This window comes from Branchiostoma belcheri, unplaced genomic scaffold, assembly GCF_001625305.1.
Source record: "Branchiostoma belcheri isolate BF01 breed outbred unplaced genomic scaffold, Haploidv18h27 scaffold88, whole genome shotgun sequence".
Lineage (NCBI taxonomy): Eukaryota > Metazoa > Chordata > Leptocardii > Amphioxiformes > Branchiostomatidae > Branchiostoma > Branchiostoma belcheri.
This window is the reverse complement of record NW_017804553.1, coordinates 858,342-876,749: the sequence shown is the minus strand read 5'-3', so window position 1 is coordinate 876,749 and position 18,408 is coordinate 858,342. Positions and strand designations below refer to the sequence as shown.

General features: G+C 42.5%; 2 protein-coding genes across 2 annotated transcripts; both read right to left on the bottom strand.

Annotated features, from left to right (window-relative positions):
• Nucleotides 1–297: 297 nt before the first annotated feature.
• LOC109487325 (neuronal acetylcholine receptor subunit alpha-3-like) lies at nt 298–7,889 on the bottom strand. The gene is made up of 12 exons (XM_019791304.1): nt 7,832–7,889; nt 5,490–5,620; nt 5,097–5,141; nt 4,739–4,848; nt 4,170–4,367; nt 3,810–3,873; nt 3,202–3,338; nt 2,750–2,886; nt 2,121–2,256; nt 1,670–1,775; nt 919–993; nt 298–564 (listed from the first exon to the last, which is right to left on the bottom strand). The coding sequence occupies exons 1-12, from the start codon at nt 7,887–7,889 to the stop codon at nt 397–399; spliced, it is 1,365 nt and encodes a 454-aa protein (XP_019646863.1). The 3' UTR covers nt 298–396.
• Nucleotides 7,890–9,182: 1,293 nt separating this feature from the next.
• On the bottom strand, nt 9,183–17,739 carry LOC109487441 (neuronal acetylcholine receptor subunit alpha-7-like). Its single transcript, XM_019791436.1, has 12 exons — nt 17,403–17,739; nt 15,577–15,707; nt 15,336–15,380; nt 14,901–15,010; nt 13,350–13,547; nt 13,033–13,096; nt 12,599–12,735; nt 12,048–12,184; nt 11,612–11,747; nt 11,104–11,206; nt 10,801–10,917; nt 9,183–10,507 (listed from the first exon to the last, which is right to left on the bottom strand). Exons 1-12 carry the CDS (start codon nt 17,470–17,472, stop codon nt 10,340–10,342), a joined length of 1,416 nt encoding a protein of 471 aa, XP_019646995.1. The 5' UTR covers nt 17,473–17,739; the 3' UTR covers nt 9,183–10,339.
• Nucleotides 17,740–18,408: the final 669 nt, after the last annotated feature.

Here is an 18,408-nt window from a genome sequence, read left to right as displayed (position 1 = left end):
CAAAAATATACTAGCAAACAGTCTCAGTTTCTAACCCATTTAGAGTCTAACACAGCAGTCGACTTGTCCTGGCGTCTAAACCTAAAGTTCTAACGTCTATCCCAACTGTCTGTGTGTCTGTGTCTAACCCAAAAGTCCCAGCGTAACCAACAGTCCATGATTTGTTTTACTAATTGATGGGATCCACAATTTACAAACAGTTCCAGTGCCAAACCCAAAACTCCCAGCGTCTAACCCAAAATGTACATTGCCGGCGTCTAACTCAACTGTCCAGGCATCTAACCCAACAATCCCGGCGCCTAACACAGCAATATAACAGTCCCCGCGTCTAACTCAACTGTCCAGGCGCCTAGCCTAACCCAACAGTCCCTGTGCCTAGCCCAACCATCCCGGCGCCTAACGCAGCAGCCCTGGCGGCAGGGACAGGAACATGGAGGCGGACACAATGAGGTACACCAGCAGGATGGACACCATCAGCACCCTGTCCAGCTGGGCGGACAGGAACCTCCACTCCTCCTGAAGACTCTCCTGAGCCTGGTTCTCATCAGCTGTGTCCTTAATGGCCTGAATGGGCATTAACAAAGACAATCAATTAATCAATCAACCAACCAATCGATCAATCAATCAATCAAAAGTTTTTACCCAGCGATTGCTAGGAGAACAGTAAGTTCATACCAAGGACGTATTATCACTATTGTCGAAGCTCCTTGTTCATACTAATCGTACCTGAAGACATGTCATAATACCTTTTTGCCAGAACGTTACATTGATAGGGTGACAACCATTAATTTTGGTGTGTTGATAGCTTTTGAAAAAAAATGAACGTACTAGATAAACAATAAAAACAATACAAAACAAGATATCGAAGATGACACCATGATTCCATAGGCATTGTCATCCACAACAGCGTTTTCTCACCTGCAAGTTCTTGTCAATCTTGGACATGTGAGTCATCACGTGACCGGCCATGAAGGATTTTCGGTCCGCTGTCAGCTGTGAGGGGAAAAGAATGTTTCAATACAGCATAGAATATAGTGCAGCAACTTAGGTATGTTTTCATGTTATCAGAACGTCAAATATGTTTGTCGGCTTCTTGTGTGTATTTTTTTTACGTTTGGAAACACAATCACCGTATTGATACCAGCATCAGTAAATATCAGCCATCCTAAACCGAACAGAATCGACATGAGATTATATATATAGTAAAACAATCATTTTCAAAAGCCGTCTGGCAAGCCTCCTTGCCATGGCAGCAAAGTATAGTTCTGCAAGGTAGCAAATAACCCTGATCTTTGGTAGGCATCCGTAAAGCCTGTAAGATAGGCTATCTGAACATGATATGTAACTGATATGCTGTTTTCTTTGTTTAAAGTGGTAAATACGATTCAATAGGTACTATTGCAGGTGCCCCCGTTGCAATCCAGTGTTTGGGCTTGTTTAAAGGTAGTCTGGCCGGACTCCCCTTTTTGCTAGACTTCACAGCGTGGACTGAATCGTCAAGTGTTTAGATTCATATACATCTTTTTTTCTATTGCAAGTTCATGCCCGGGAGCTAATTACAAACTGACAAGGACGATGAGTACATGAAGTATTGAAGAATGGTTTGAAATCCTGTGCTAACATAAAGTTCTAACAAGCATAACATTACTTGGCAAAGAAAAGTCCTCACCTCGTCAAAGTTCTCCACTGCGATATCCGACTCCACCGAGTCCGGTCTTTCCTCCTTGATGTCCACACTCTTCTTATTGGAACAACAGCGCTGCCATATTCTGTACCTGTTATAGTGATAGAAAACAAGAATGATACTTTATAATCCTATCATCCTAGGCTTGTTGTCGTACAGACCTATGTTACACAAGAATAGATGAGATAAATTGTCTTCAGTCAAGATTAAATCCTCAAACCACGCTGAACCAACAGAATTTCGGGAAGTGTTGTTTTTTTTCGTGAATATATTGGAACTGTAATGGGATTGTATGAAGAGAAGCGTCTTCAGGACGGGTCACCTACTGCTTTCGAGTAACCAGCCAATCTTCAATCCAAATATACAAACCCCACCCCCTAAAACAGAGCCGCCCAAAACAATACTTCCGACAAGTTAAGAGGAAATCACAGCTCACCCCGGCACAAAGAGAATGGTCTTGAGCCACGGCGGCGGTTTCTTCAGGTTCAGCTCGTGGAAGTGGAACATGATTCCGAACGCCGAGAAGGACACGGAGATGGCGACGATCACGATGGTGGCGCCGAAAAACTGGCCTGGAGTAGAATTTAAAAAAAATCACATATAGCATTACAAGCTGGAGGGACAACTCTAGACGCTTCTATATATAGGAGCATACTCATACTCATACTTGATCATACTCATCAATATATCAATATTCGAACATTCTAGTCATAAGGCATTATAATTTTTTCTCATACGATTGTATAATGAAAATAATTCCAGTTTTATGTATTTCATACCTAGCGACCACCCCTGTCAATCAAGTGAAACCCAAATCTCCGCCCACCCCACTCACTTCAGAATCCAAACATACAAACCTAGCACATATGTAGCGCCACCCAGAATAATACTTCCGCCCAAGACTTACCGACATACGGCACGGATCGGGACGTGATGGGGAGACTCTGGTTCACCATCAGCATGAATATCGCCCACTCACTTTGGAACCCAAACATACAAACCTAGCACACATTACCGCCGCCCGAAACAATACTTCCGTCCCAGAAGTGACAGACTGTTGCTTACCGACATACGGCACGGATCGGGAGGTGATGGGGAGACTCTGGTTCACCACCTGCATGAACACCACCAGCGCCAGTAACACCGTCACACCCAGGGACAGTTTCTCACCGCACGCAGCCGGCACCCAGAAGCCGAACAAGCTGGGATGGAAGGCAAATCAGAGATTTTAGGATTACGAATTTCAGTGTAGAAACGGCTGTGAAAACCCAATTAGTCTTCCTTCACAACCAGCTTATTGTATCCAGAGCTCTGAGCGAACAGAAATCAAAGCTAACTGTCTGTTGCATCCAGAATCGTGCTTTATCCAGAACTCAAGCACGATTCTGGATATTCTTCGCGTATCCAGAACCATTCCTGAGGCAAATCTACAGTATACGTTCTTAGTTACACAGAGACTCTCCAAATCCTAACCCATTCAAGCATAGACCTAGATAGGCACATCAGTTTTTCCTCACCTGACCAGTACGAAGAGGAAACACGGCGCGATGACGTTGACGTTGTAGAAGAGAGACCTCCTCCTGAGGAAGGCGCTGTACGTGACGCTAGGGTACGGCTCCGGGCAGCAGTCGTACAGGAACACCGCGCGACGGGCCTGGAGACAGGTCAAACCGACAGATCCTTAGTCTAACAAGCGTCAGATTCATTCTGTCTTACACCAACTATTCACAGTAGTTTAGCAATAACCTTATTCCAGTGGATCCATCTTGGGGTAATTCCTTTACATTCATTTACTTCCAGCTAAGTACAAACGAAGAAGCTGGTGTGTTACACCGAAGGGCGGCTACAACATCTGTGTCCATAATATCACCAGGGTCCATAATATCACCACCTCGAGAAATAGTGTGCTTTAAGATATTTTTACTGCAACATACTTTTGGTACGCGCTCCTTCCCACATCAAATGTACATACCTAGGGTATGTTGCAGTAAAAATATCTTTAAGCACACTATTTCTCAAGGTGGTGATATTATGGACCCTGGTGATATTATGGACACAGATGTTACCGGTCATACAGATACAGATAAATGGAATGGAGGTACTTGTAGTGATCAAAATTGCTTACATTGAAGCTGATCAGCTCCCATTCCTCGTTGACCTTGTAGCTGCCGGTGTCTCCAGTAGCTGACCTGAAACATCAACAGATGATGCACAATTGTTACAAGCCTTGTGTAAGGATATTGTGTCACGTGAAGCCTCTTTCAAGCATAGGCACCTGAATGAGAACAGAAAATAACATGCCAGATCCTTTTTGGAAGACAATGAATGGCCTACGTACGTACACGTAGACAATTTTGACCGCCAAATTTATCTCACTGTATATCCATTGGCCAGAACTAATGGTTTCTCATCTGACCAATAGATACTGCCTTGCCATTGTATGATTTGTTTGAAGATTAGACTACATGTACATTAGGTTTCTTACTTGTTTGTTATGTCGACTCTAAGGCCGTCAAACGACCAGGAGCCGAACTGCAGGTTGCATGTCTGTTCGTCGTACGGGAAGTAGGACACGTCAATGGAGCAGGTGGACAGCATGGTGAGCGGGAACAGCCAGGCCACGCTCCCGTCTGAGTAGATCGTCGCCTCCGAGTCCTCGAAGTTACTGCCGTAGGGCAGCAGGCTGGACAGGTGGGAAATGGATAAACTCAAACATGATCACCACATAGATGTATGTACTAAATATTATTAACCATCAACAGAAGGCATTATAGACCCGGTAGGGTATGATAACTGGGCTACTTTGGATTTGAATTGTTTCAGTTTTTTGCTGACTAACAGGACGATTTTCCCCCACTCTGTTTAATGGTTCCCAACCGTTACATATTCACTGACTGTACATCGGATGTACGCATATAACGAAATGACCGATTTTGAAAGCAGTACATGTTTGACCAGTTGCAACACACAGATGATGTCAAAAGAGCAGATCTTGAACGTGTCTTGCTTTGGTAACTGGGCCTATGAGGTAGACAAGAAAACATTAATATTCACCTGTTGTACACCAGTATATCAGGCCGCCATATCTTCTCACTGCTGACTCTGATGGCAGACGTCCCGCCCCAGTCTGACGGCGTCCACCTCATCAACTCATCTGTCCAGTACTGGGCGATAAAAAGATTGTTGCAAAATGAATTTGCATATTTACTCCCTATGATACCAGTGTGGGAGTTGGTAAATTACTAGTACATCGCAGAAGATATTTACAATATCAAAATACCCACTACAACATACAGGCAAATTGAAAGTGCTAAATGACTTGTTATCAACACATTTCAGTACGTGTTAAACAAACAAAAGACGCATGTTTAGTTAGATGGTAGTAGATATAGCAGATAATTCTCGGACCTACCATTCGAATCCACAAGCTTGTTAGAAGCTGCTGATTTCTTGAGTCCTTTGAGGCAAAAGAAATGCGATTAAACCGACGAAACTAAACCGACAAAACTATAAAATTCTGTATCTGATCATTCTGACTATCCAGAACCGTACCTGATCCTAACCCTAACCCTAACCCATTCAGGCATAGAACTAGATAGGCTCGGTTCTAGGTACGATAAAAACTACATTTGTTCATGTCTTAATGTATATAATGTACTGTACATAATGTGATTTATGATTTTGTAGATATTGTATTGTATTATGATTGTAGTGCCTGGGAGGGTAATTTGCAAAAGGTTTTTATACGCTTGTTTTGCCCTCCCTTCCGCTAGAGGTGAATCCAAATCAACAAATAATTTCTCACCACAGAGATGATCTGTGCCAGCGCCACGTCTATGGTGACGGAGACGGGATGGGAGTGGTTCAGCACCGGGCGGGCCTCGGGCTCATGGTCCGCCGTCAGGTTACCCAGCAACAGCGTCTCCCAGGAGTCGGCTGGGAGCAAAACATATCATTTTATAGTCATCAAATCACACTGTATCATTTCATATTTCATCTCATCTCTTATTATATCATATCATATCACATCGTCATTTCATATGTTTCATATCCGATATCTCTTATCATATCATATATGATACCAAATCATAACATATCAAGAAAAAGTGGGTAATCATGAAGAATTATTAATTGGTGTAAATCTTTCACTGCGCATGCTGTGAACTTACTTGCTTTATCATCTATTGTTAGGAATCAAACTTCACACTTTTACTACAAAAGAATACCAGCACGCGCGCAGAAAGGTATGCTACTTTAATTTTTCACAACTAATCAAATGTCGCGGTGCTTTTGGAAATAGTGTTGAACTTATGCCACGTTGCTGTTCTCACTATGATGGTGAAAGAAAGCATCATGATTTTGTTGTAGACCAACTATAATCCTTGGACAATGGGCTTCGAACACGCATGAGATGTTTGCAGGTATGTCTGGCAACCTGTACTATTTTAGACCGTCGTTCCTGCCCTGTGTTGACCTACTGTACCAAACACGCGTGCTCCGTTCCCACCCGCTCCTGTTTTCTGGTCTCACTGATACCCCTGAGTTTTCTTTGCCCATTTGTGGCCCCAAAACTGGACCCTTACCACAACAATACTTTGTTTAGAGAGTCAACGCAACGGGAGGTGTGGTGGGAAATCTGAACCATTCTCTTTGACTCTAATGGTTATCATATTCAGAAGATATGGTTTACATTTCATAGCTACAACAATAAGACAAAATTCAGCCTTGGCCGTCTAGTATGCTATCGGCATGTGTATAACTGAATGGTCGCTTGGTATACCTAACTTGCTGAATATGGTGCTTATATTTTGTACTTTTTTTTAAAGACGTAGAAGATGTATACGGCTGTTTACTCAGCAAATGAAGGTTTGACACCTTTAGTACAATAGAGGAACAAACCGTGACAGATGACATCAGATAACAGGACACTTTTCAGAGTCTTTTGCTTGCTTAATTCGCATAAAAGTGAAATATGTAAAGTTAACACATGTCTTGCAAGAGACCTACGCTTCCCTGTACCCAGAAACGTACAAAGAGTTTGATTTTTATTTTAGAAAAAGGCCATTGGTAAAACGAAATTTCTACCAGGTCAGCAACGTCCCATCTACGAATTTTACATCTAAAATGTATGTGATGTGAACAGTAACAATGAGTTCATCCCTCGACAAGGAAACTGAAGATCTGTTTGTGTGGAAAATACGTTCATTAGGCATGCATGCCATTAGCCTAACCTTCATTTGCACCGTGTACTCAAGGTGCTGGATTTAGGTTCTAACAGCGCTGGTTTAAACCTTATATGTTACTTGGAACTTTAGACATTCAAACACTTCTTCTTCACACCTAGGCCTAAAAGCTAAAACGTTGTGAAAACCCATGTATAACTTCTACAGTTACAGTTAAGTATCCTGTTAACAGACATCTATACACTGTATACACACGTAGGTTACAACCTCCTTGTGCAGTATCTACTACTGAACCCACTTGACTACTAGCTGGTTATCTGAAGTTTCAGCTTTCTTTGTACAAAAAATGTGCATCTTTCATCTATTCCTGAAGATTTCTTTTTTCTACGCTTACTATTTTGCACTTATGGTTAATCAACAAGAAGGGGAAGAAAGCTGCCACTATACTCGTAGGATAGTTCCTCTTTATCCATCTGTAATCACCTCTTTAATCAGGTCAACCCAAGAGGAACGCTTTTGTTTGATCTTAGCTTGCTTCCACAAATAAGACGTCATGTACGGAATGATTACACGATCTCTTTGCACGTATATACTTTTAAGCAAAGGGTCATAGGCAATTTATACATACTTTGTACCATTTAAGTTATGGCCTCACACCATGTTATAAGGTACATGTAGGTTATGGTATCAGAACTTAACGATATTCTTCATGTACAAAGTAAAGTTACACTATAACACGATGCTACATTTGTCAGACATTTCAACAAATCACTATCAAAGTAACAATCAAGCAGACAAAATAACGAAGACGAAAAAACAGTTCCACATTTCAGTGTCAGGCAGGTAAGCAGGTGGGTTAAGAGACTAGCGACTCTCTTCAAACATATGGCTATTAGATGCATCTATGTTTCATTCGGTGCCCTAACATTTCTAGAATGGTATATTGATAAAGAAGTCGACTTACCCTGTACATAAGTGACTGCAAAAAGCAGACACAGCACGTAAACCGCACAGTTCGCCATGGCACCTCCTACAGCACCTACTGTCCTCCCATAGTCTGTCTGCAAACACACAACGTTCTGTTGTAATCAATCCGCCATGCAGTGTCACCTTCCTAGGCGTATTGTACCATTGTTGTTTCAGCGAACCCCCAACAGGTCTAAACCAATGGCAGTGCGAAGTGGCAGAACCTTGTTACTGTATATATTTATACTGTAGAGTCAGGCTGTGAAGGTGTGTTTATGTGTTAGCTCGTGTTTCCACCGAGAGGCGATTGTAAAGGTTTGATAAATATTTGAGCTGGACTAGTTCCGAATATCGATCAATCACCGGTTGTACCGCATCAGAATGGGCTACAGCTTTTTTGTGGGGATACTTACAACATTCCACAGAACGTAACGTTCTATATAAGCAACGTGGCTGGTATAGATCCAAGAAAATACTTCTAGCCATTTAAAGAGAAATCCCTATTCACACAGTTTTGACAGTAAGTTCTTTTATATTTTTTGTAGTACATGTAGTTGACCTCTGACATCTGCTATCCTGTCCAATATCCTCACTGGAAACATATCTTTATTTTCATTTCTGCACGTGGTTAAAACCTAAGCAAATTACAATGGAGGTTAGACCAAAATGTTTTATTGATTTATTTCAAACTAAGACAAGGCACTCTCTTCAAGATGTCTTAAAACTATTTAACATCCTCTTGGCGTGGTGCTGCGTCATTCGCATTGCTGAGACGTCATTGGTGGTCGTGTGGCATCAAAGTCAACAGAGACCATTGTTACCAAGGACAAAAGTAAGTCGGTTTTGTTACCTGTATCATGGGTAGATTTCTCCTCATGAAAGAGCCAGCATGGCAAGTTTTTCTACGCCGTTTTGCTCTGTCTTTGTTTCGCTGTAACTTCTCATCAATCTCGAACTCACGCCATAGAGACGTATCCATGATCATGAGTTGGCAACCCAAGAAAGGCTCTCTTTAGAAAGTGTCGCTGAAGGCACACTATCCTTTGTACTGCACCATTTTCGGGGTGTGCATGTGCACCTTAGATATCTCTACACACATTTTATACATATAGTAAACTTCATTATTGTAACCCATAGTAACCAGATCTGTTGATTTTTTACGAGGGACATACGGCTATAATTGAAAAGGAATGTACCATGGAGTACATGTACATCACAGTGAGAGTGCCCGAATGTTTACATTCTGTTTGATTTCTTTTATAGTATCCACAAAGCTCTAGACGTGTTTGAAGATTGCAAATACATACAGTAAATAATATTTCTACTCAATAATCGATTACTAGCGGCTGTTCCTTATAAGTGTTTATTTATTGTAGGCATAAGCAAAACACATATGGCAAAAACCACCTTGTCAGAGAAACACTTGTAATAAAAAGCTTAGCAAAAATCGAACAATCGTGTCACACAAAATTAAGATCTCACAACAAAGCAATGCTGCAATTGTCAACGTAGCGTCTCTGTCAACAGACATCATAGTAAACAAAAATTAAATCGCACAGTGCGGTAGCATGGCAATTATTTCTTTGAATATATACATAAATGTAGTTACTTTCAATAGCCCCTGGGTGTTTACTTGTCTCGTTCTCCACTCATTCTCACTTAACAAGTTACTAGAGAATTTATGACATTAAGATCTTATAGCAGCATTTTTGTAGTATAAAATATATTTACATACATGTACAGATCTATAACCACTGTGAAAATAGTTCTTGCCCTCTGAGGTCACACCACTATTTTACTCCACATCACACTCCCATAGTGTTAAGAGAAAACTCTTGAAGTTGGCATTTCTAGTCCCTGTCACACTCTTAGATAAGAAGTTCTAGTTTGAAACTTTTTCTATTCTACTGTAAAAGTTTCAATATAAAAGCATTTTGATGCTTGCAACTATCGATGTATATTTAACACCGAATGGTAATGATATCTTATTAATATGAACATCGGATGACAAACAGTCACATTGATGACATCTTGCTCTTTACCATACATACTTTTTACTATATGTACATTCTTTAATTTTCATTTATTCTATTCGATTCTAGCAGCGTGGTTCAATAGCTATAGTTTTGCTGTGATAGTACAAGCACTGCAAGCATGTATGAAAAATAAACAACATTTCCAGACAGGTACAATGTATTGTAACACACTGTAACAAGTATAACATCTAGATATTCGTACTATATATATTAGGGTCATAAAAATGGACGTGTAATAGTTGGTGTTACATGTAATCTCCAAGCAGAACTTTCAGTGGCGGCAAAAGACAGTATCAGATTTTCTGGTCAATTTGATACTGTCTTTGCGGCCACCGAAAGATCTGCTTGAAGACTAGTTACATGTACTTTCTGACTCTAATATGATAAAGTAAGAATCGCTAGCTGTTGTATATACTTCAATAATGTTATAACACATTGTCCTCATCGGGCGCGGAACTGTTGGGCCCGTTTTAGCGCAGGATGCCCGGTGGCAGGGAGGCGAACATGGCGGCGGTCATGACGACGAACGCCACCAGGATGCCGATCATCAGCACCTTGTCCAGCTGTACCGCCAGGGTCTTCCACATGTCCCGCAGACCCTCCTGCTCCTCGTTCTCGTCTGACGTCTTTCTCAGCGCCTGGGGAAAATGAGAAGAGGAACACGCTGTAATTGCCATTTACAATCTTAACAACAATGCCATGCCATGCCATCTCTACACTGATCTATGTTGACATTGAGGTTGATCTTGTCGACAGCTCAAAGGAGATGACAACTGAAGAGACGCGTCAAGAATAGACCAAGACTCCTGAAAGGATGTACATGTACTTGACTTGACTTGAAGACTAAGGTTAAGTTATTCTTGGTAAAGCTAGATTTAAAGCGTTAAAATTTTAAAACACTGTGAAGAATGAAGACGGCATTGCTACTGACCTCGACGTTCTGGTCGATTTTCTCCATGTGTGTGGTGACCTGCACGCCCAGGCCGGTGTTGTTGTTTCCGTTATGTCCGAACCGCGACACTTTGGCGTTTATCTCTGCTGCTTCCTTCTGTTAGTACAGAATAAAGATACCATTATATATATAGAATACAGTGAACATCTCACTTTAACATACATTACACTTCCAGACAGACGTGAATACGTTATTAAACAGCATATTCATGAGAGCATACCTATTCTACCAAGGTTTATGTTTTCTACCAATAAGTTTGGCTAACGTTGATAATCTATTTACCTCCTTCTCATCCATGGACACGACCTCGAGCCCCTCATTAGCGATGACGGTGGGCTCCACCTTCTTCTTCTTCCTGTTCTTGATGAGTTGCCAGGGTTTGTAGCTGAAGCAGAGACGAAGGAGTAAAGCACATCATGAGCTCGTTCATACAGCACACACTGTTCAATTGATACTTGCTAAATGTTGTCAAAATTGTCCCCTAAAAGCTAAGACTATCGAATCTTTAAACATTCTTTTGGCTCCTTACTGGTAGCGTCTGGCCCTAAACAAAGCTAGCCCTGTGACCACAGATTGCTAAACGATAGTACAAATTGGCCAAATAGAACAGTATGCCAGAGGAGTCAACTTTTGCATAGTAAGTTTTACTATTTTACAGCAACATTGGGAGCTTGGTAGAGGTTATTTGATTCCTACAGGCTCCATCTTCCTTAATCCTTATTCATATACATATTCTCTGCTGGTGACGTAGACCTCTTAGAATGATTGACCCTTGGCCTGTGACCCTTACCCGTCCACGAAGAGGATGGTCCTGAGCCATGTTGGCGGCGGCTTCAGGTTCAGCTCGTGGAAGTGGAAGTAAATTCCGAACGCCGAGAGGGACACGGACACCCCCACCAGGATAATGGTACCTCCGAAAAACTGGGCTGTAAGTAAGGAAACCAAAAAGGGATTATCAACGAGTCTACCTGATGTGGTGAAGGTGTGTGCGTGTGTCTGTGTCTGTGAATACGATTTAAGAAGACTAGAAGGCTTAAATGAATTGTTTTCATTTTGAAGTGCTAGTAGGTCTTGATAGGACGCCGAAAAGATTATGGGCCCCTAGCAACTTTCTAAGGTACTGCACCAAAACTTCCTGTTTTGATATCTCGTGTTTTGGCCAAGATATGGTCCGATTTCTAGATGATAAAAATTAGATAAAGCCAGCAACCAGGGCATGAACGTACCTATGTACGGCACGGATGTTGACGTGGCCGGTAACGTTTGTGACACGATCTGCATGAACACGACCAGCGACAGCAACATAGTCACACCCAGGGACAGCTTCTCACCGCACTCAGCAGGCACCCAGAACCCGAACAAGCTGGAACCAGACATCGTACATTTCAAACTTCCTGATTTCCACGAAGTAGATATGGTTTGTGTTAACTGATTGCATCATATATCTAGAATGCAGTATTAGTCATACGGTTGCTAGTATATGACGTAACTCTGCTATTACACCTTGTCTGAAGATTATGTCTCATAATTACACAGTACACATTCCTGGTGACCACAACCTACGCACAGGGCATATCGGGTCACAACCCTGTCTATCAAGTTCGTTAATTTGACCAGAAAAATATGTGTCTAGATTTATTTTCCTGACTGTCAACAAGAAAGTGAAGCCCAACATCACATGAAGAAATACCTTTCTTATGTGTGGACGATGTATAGATTGTAGGTATAATGTAAATAGTGGCACATTCTATTAAAACATAGAGACGTTGTCTGTTACCTGACGAACACGATGAGGATACACGGCGCCACGACGTTGTAGTTGTAGTAGAGCGTCTTCCGGCGGATGAAGATGGACATGGTCACCACCGGGTACGGCTCCGGGCAGCAGCCGTAGAAAAACTCCTCACGGCGAACCTGGATAACGACATAACATTGTAGTCAGCAATGCCATCGAAATGACAATGTGTACTGCAAATGATAATGTGTATACATTTATTGGGAATTCACTGACAGTGTCAGCTCTTTTTCTATCTTTCTGTCTGTCTTTCTGTCTGCCTGTATGTATGTATGTATGTATCTGTGAGCGCATGAGCTAGTACTGTCAAGTTTGTGAATGTGTGTGTGGATGTGCATGAGTGTGGACGTGGATGTCTGTGTACGCGTGTGTGTTTGTGTCTTTGTGTTTGTTTGTGTTTACTTATGTTTACTCACCGTGTAGCTTCCGAGCTCCCACTCCTCGTTCTCCAGATAGTTTCCAGAATCAGGCTGGGCTGACCTGGAGGACAAAGAATAGTGGATCATCAGCAGTAGATCGGAATGTTCTGATTCCTGCGGTACAGTAACTACGGTGTGAAGGTCCCCAGAATAAGCCTTTATTCAGTAAATGTAGCTGATGTTGTGCTCCACATAGGGCCACATAGCTCCAGATAGGGCCACACGTCTCGTGGCAGAGGAGACTTATTTCTCGGGTAAAAACATATAGAAAGGTACAACTTTGTCTACATTTCATAACTAGACATGACACATACCTGTTGTGGACGTCAAGTTTGAAGCCGTCAAACGACCAGGAGCCGAACTGCATCTCGCACGTCTGTTCGTCGTACGGGAAGTACGTGACGTCGATGGCGCAGGTGAAGGTGAGGATGACCGGGTACAGCCACGACAGGCTCCCGTCGGAGTAGATGGTCGCCTCCGAGTCCGCAAAGGCGTCCGAGTACGCTCCCAAGCTGGGAAAGGATATGCAAAATGTACAACGTCAAGAAACATACAGGTACTCCCATTGCCTTTCAGGGGCCTATTTGGTTGTTGATAGGCACTATTGTTAGGCACTGCATTGCAAGACAGAGCCTTCCTCAAGTTTACCATCCCAACCCAAAGTCAGGTACTCATTTTTAAAACACCTGGGTGGAGTGGCCATGGGTCTATGTGTTACTGTGCGAGGAAAGTCGTGTTAATGTCTTCTATCTCGTGTTCGCTGGGCTCCGATCATTTCTCCATCCACCATCCACCATACACATCATCAATAAACATGTTTAATCTTGCTAGCTTCGTAATTTGTAAATGTAGTCCAGACTACCGGGCACAACAACTGCCGTATGTGGTAGTTTTGCGTTACCCGAATACAGAGGCCTGGAGCGAGGCTTCTTAGCGAATAATGGACGCTCTAACTTACACCATCTCCTCACATCTCCTCGCTAAAAGGACCAAAATGATCTCCTCCCTCACAATAGCCAAAGAACAGATAGAACAGGTAGACTTCGGAAGTATTCAACACTTGCAGTTAAGCGTGCTAAGTGCGATACGCGGGGTATTGTAGCGGAGAACAACTCTGCTCAGATCGGGTCCCGCCATGCCTGAATGGGCAGAGATGGATTACTCATGTTGACCTATTTCGTGCTTGGCAACAGGCCATATTCTTATGCATGGCTGCCTTTATATCGCCATGCGTCGCAGCGTCGATCTATGATTGTGATATAAAAGGACTGGATTCAATTGTCCCTGTAACAGGGTGACTTTACCTCGTGTTCGTACGTAGGACAGGCAAATGCCATCAGAGTATGAGTTGAAGATCAGTTCTCGGCGATTTATATGACATTTTAGACACTGTTTTGTCGGTGACAAGTGTCTATCATCTCTTTATATGTAAAAGAGATTATTTTCGGCACAAGTCAGCATATTGCTGCAACTTCAAGGGCGTTCTTGGGCATTTACACACAGGAAAACAAAGTTTTCTCCTTTTCACTCAAACAATTCGAGGCACGCCTGTGTCTCAGGGACCGGCCATATGCGCCGTGCGATCATCGTGCGATTGCAAACGTGGGGAGTTCTTGGAAAAGCCCTGCATGTGTTATGCAAACATCAATTATTACAAAAAAAGCCGCCTTAGATCCTTGTCAGCGTTTGATTCTGTCACAGCCTGCTTGCCAATTCTACGATCTTGTAAGGCATGAAATTCGTACGACGACTTATTACGAATATGACTAGGACACAACTTACAAACCTTTTAAACCAGCAATTTTTAGTAAAATGTGGACTACATTCTTGGCAGCAAGTCCGACTGTGTTTAAAACTCTCCCTACCTGTTATAGACCACGATGTCGGGACGCCAGATCTTCTCACTGCTGACTCTGATGGCGCTCACCCCGCCGAACTGGGACGCGTTCCAACTCATCGTCTCGTCCGTCCAGTACTGGGGGAACGAACGATTATGATTAGATGATACTGTATATATATTCCTGTGCATCAGTGTAACGAAATATGCTACTATCATTGCAGTTAGGTATTCGTGAAAGAGATTAAGATCAGAGCAAAGTGTCTTCACCCTTGTTCTGGCACACTGAGAGCGAGAGCACGTTGCAGTCTTCTAAAAAAGGCACTTGTATCGAAGGGAGTATATTGTACAACGAGTTGTCAAGCTGTCATTCTTGTTGTTCCGAGAGTTTGAATATGCCATTCTTTTGTTTGTCTTTGTTTGTCTTCGCTGGGAAAAGTAGAAGAATAAGAAAGAAACTTACCGACCGGTACCATAAATTCACAGTGACCTGTTGATTCTTTGAATCCTGAAAAAGGGAGAAATTGCAACAAAATTAGAATCATTAGGACCAACTTCAAACAAATCAAACAGTCAAGAATCTTAAAAAGTTTTCTGAAAACATGACAGTCGACGTTTGCACGACACATTTACGACTATTACGAAGTTTGCGATCGTACGGGGATCGTAAAACGATCGTGACACGTATGCAACCACGTCCTTACCACCGCGATGATCTGTGCCAGAGCGGCGTCTATCTTGACGGTGACGGCGTGCGAGCTGTTCAGCACCGGTCTCGGCTCCGAGTCGTGGTTCTGCAGAAGGTGTTCCAACAACTGCGCCTCCCAGGATGTACCTGGAAAGTCGTGCGTACAACGTTAGAACATTTAAAACCTTCCCCCGACTTTTCTACCGACCGCTCTCCAACCAAGCACAGTTCTGGGCCTGGAGCAGCCTGGAATCCATCATAATGGTGAATTTTAGCTCTAGATTGGATCCTGTCATACTGCCATAAAAATATTAATGTGCCTTTCTTGACTTCGTTCTTATTACAACATTCGTGCATGTATATTAGTCAGTCGGCTTGTCCAGCCAACGGGTAGGCCACTTCGGCAGCTAAAATAGGTTTATTTGGATACCTTGCTACTGATTGTGTCTCTGTGTTGTTTACAGAAGAAGAACTTTATTGCGCAACAGATGTAGCGGGTACAACGTATGGCAAAATATACATACATAGTTTGTGGTGTTAACATACACATATGGTGGTGTTGAGAATATCTAACAGTTCTACGAACTGTAATAGGAATCTGGTCTGCTTCATAAACAATGTATAACAAAAGAGAGATATATGAAGCTATTTCCAGTACACAGTGAATCATCGTAACATCATGGCCGTCCTAGAGCATTCTGATTATACCCTGCCTGTACGATAAACGTAGCGTGCGTAGATCGGTGACTAACCGTCATGATCTAATTTCCGGCTCAGAAGGCCACAACTTGGCCCCAATCCTCTTTACTGTCGAAATCTCTTAGTTGCATGCGTAACTGTCATACAGCAGTGATATTTCTATCTACATACTACATTACGTCATCAAGAAACACGCTATAGTTTCATCTTGTACCAAAAACACGAAACCGACAATATGCAGTCCTCACATTTGTTATGGAACAGTAACATACTAGTAACTCACTATCATAGAGCTCAATGTTGAAAGCGTCGGGTATAAATATGATTTTAGTCTTTAAGACTTTCGAAAGTACACAAAACTAGGAGGCACCTATATCTCCAAGTCCCTGTCCACAACAACAGCTCTACACTTATCAGACAGACCATGCCGATACTCTGCATCAGAATGTTGTTTACTCACAACAGCGTTCAAACGTCTAAGCTGTCAAGAGGACTACTTGAAAAAACGCTGGTCATCAAGTTTAAAACTACTTGACGAACATTCATCTTACTTAGCAATACATTTGAGGAAAGAGAATGCTCACAAAATCACATCCTAGTGATTCAAAACTGTTACAGATCACGAAACGTGTTCTCTGTTTGCTGCAGGAAGTTCTTCGTACTTCAGCTCACAGGCGACACGTCAACACATAAACATATCTCAGCCCTGTCTGTATGTTGAGTTGCCAGAGCTAACTATCACATTGCAAGGCTCGGGTGACAACGTAAACTTAACTTTACTAAACTGTGTGAACCCTAGCAATTCTATGTTCAACGTACGAAAATGATTCTTCAGTCATAAGTCTCCTTAAAGTAAGCCATGTGAAGTGGTAAAACTTGGGGTCATCGTGACATAAACAGTACTCTGTGTATGTTTGATTTGTTTCTAACAGTTGAGGTTGTTAACATCAAAGGCTACTGTCCTACCCATACTCCTTCCCCGTACTTGTGCCTACAGATACGAACTTTTAGACAGTTGTAAGTTGTTGTTTATGATTGTAACCTACTTTTCAGGCCACGGACATTCCTTGCTAACATGAAAGCAGAGGTACGTTGGCTTGAAAAAGGAGACAATGTTGGTAAACCTTGTTGTAACGTCCTTACCTCTCACAGCGGACGCCGTGGACACACACAGCGCCAACAGTACCAACGTCACCGCTATATTTCTCTCCATGTTGCCGCCGGGAGAGTTGTACCGCGCTCGGGGAAGCTTCAGACCCTGTTCGGAACCGTCCGAACACAGGATGTATCGTGATGTGGTTCCACACGACTGGAAATCCCTGCCACACACAAGCCTGACCACCTACACTCGCATCGCCTTCCCACAGGCCATCTATCAAATCTTTGACTCACTCAGGGCTTCTCGGAGTCAGTTTCAACCCACAAACGCGCCTATTGTCAGGCGCCTCCCAGTCGAGGTGAAACAAAACATCGAAGACCAACTGTGTTTGTGTGGTTATGCGGAGTGAGACATCGATACGCCGGCGTAATTAGCACCGATATGCCCACTTTTGTAGGCCCCGCGTCATCCAAGCACGACGGACCGGATCGTGTTCGGGCAAATGTTGTCCCAACTTCTGACCAGTCGTACGCTCACCCTGATCCCGAGAAATAGGATGAGGAGGCTGAGCGCACCAATGTTTATTTGTTTATTTATTTTATTTTGAACACAGATTCTAACACCTAAAGGGCAAACAAGAATGTATAACGTTGGAAACACAGCTGAATACCTTATTAGTCTTAAGTTGATCACTCTCACTCCAAGGTTATATATGATTCTAAGAAAAGGAGCAATCCTATATCTTAGTGCATTTGTGGGCGGGAATCGAACAGCAAATTTGCTTCGCCTGACGTACTCTAGAAATCAGTGTTGTTTGTATTTTGTTCCTTTATATACAGACAACAGGCCTGGTTTTATGGTCTTTTGTGGATAAACCCTACTTACAAGAGGATTAAGTGGAACAATAAACTCGGGACAAACGACACCACATAACTAGCACAGGGACGAACAAGTACTGTAGCTTTGTAATGTGAAAATACAGTATACGACGTATTTTTAAACACTGTTGAAGTATAACATCTATGGATTCTTGGTTTGTATATTGAGTCA

Excerpts from the sequence above, each read along its gene's own strand:
- LOC109487325 (XM_019791304.1), bottom strand. The coding sequence starts at position 7,889 with ATGGCGAACTGTGCGGTTTACGTGCTGTGTCTGCTTTTTGCAGTCACT. Across the intron at positions 3,339-3,809 it reads GGGAGCTGATCAGCTTCAAT|GCCCGTCGCGCGGTGTTCCT; the intron begins GTAAGCAATTTT and ends ACCTGTCTCCAG. Across the intron at positions 2,887-3,201 it reads TTCCTCTTCGTACTGGTCAG|CTTGTTCGGCTTCTGGGTGC; the intron begins GTGAGGAAAAAC and ends CTTCCATCCCAG.
- LOC109487441 (XM_019791436.1), bottom strand. The coding sequence starts at position 17,472 with ATGGAGAGAAATATAGCGGTGACGTTGGTACTGTTGGCGCTGTGTGTG. Across the intron at positions 13,548-14,900 it reads GACATCGTGGTCTATAACAG|CTTGGGAGCGTACTCGGACG; the intron begins GTAGGGAGAGTT and ends ATCCTTTCCCAG. Across the intron at positions 10,508-10,800 it reads AAATCGACCAGAACGTCGAG|GCGCTGAGAAAGACGTCAGA; the intron begins GTCAGTAGCAAT and ends CATTTTCCCCAG.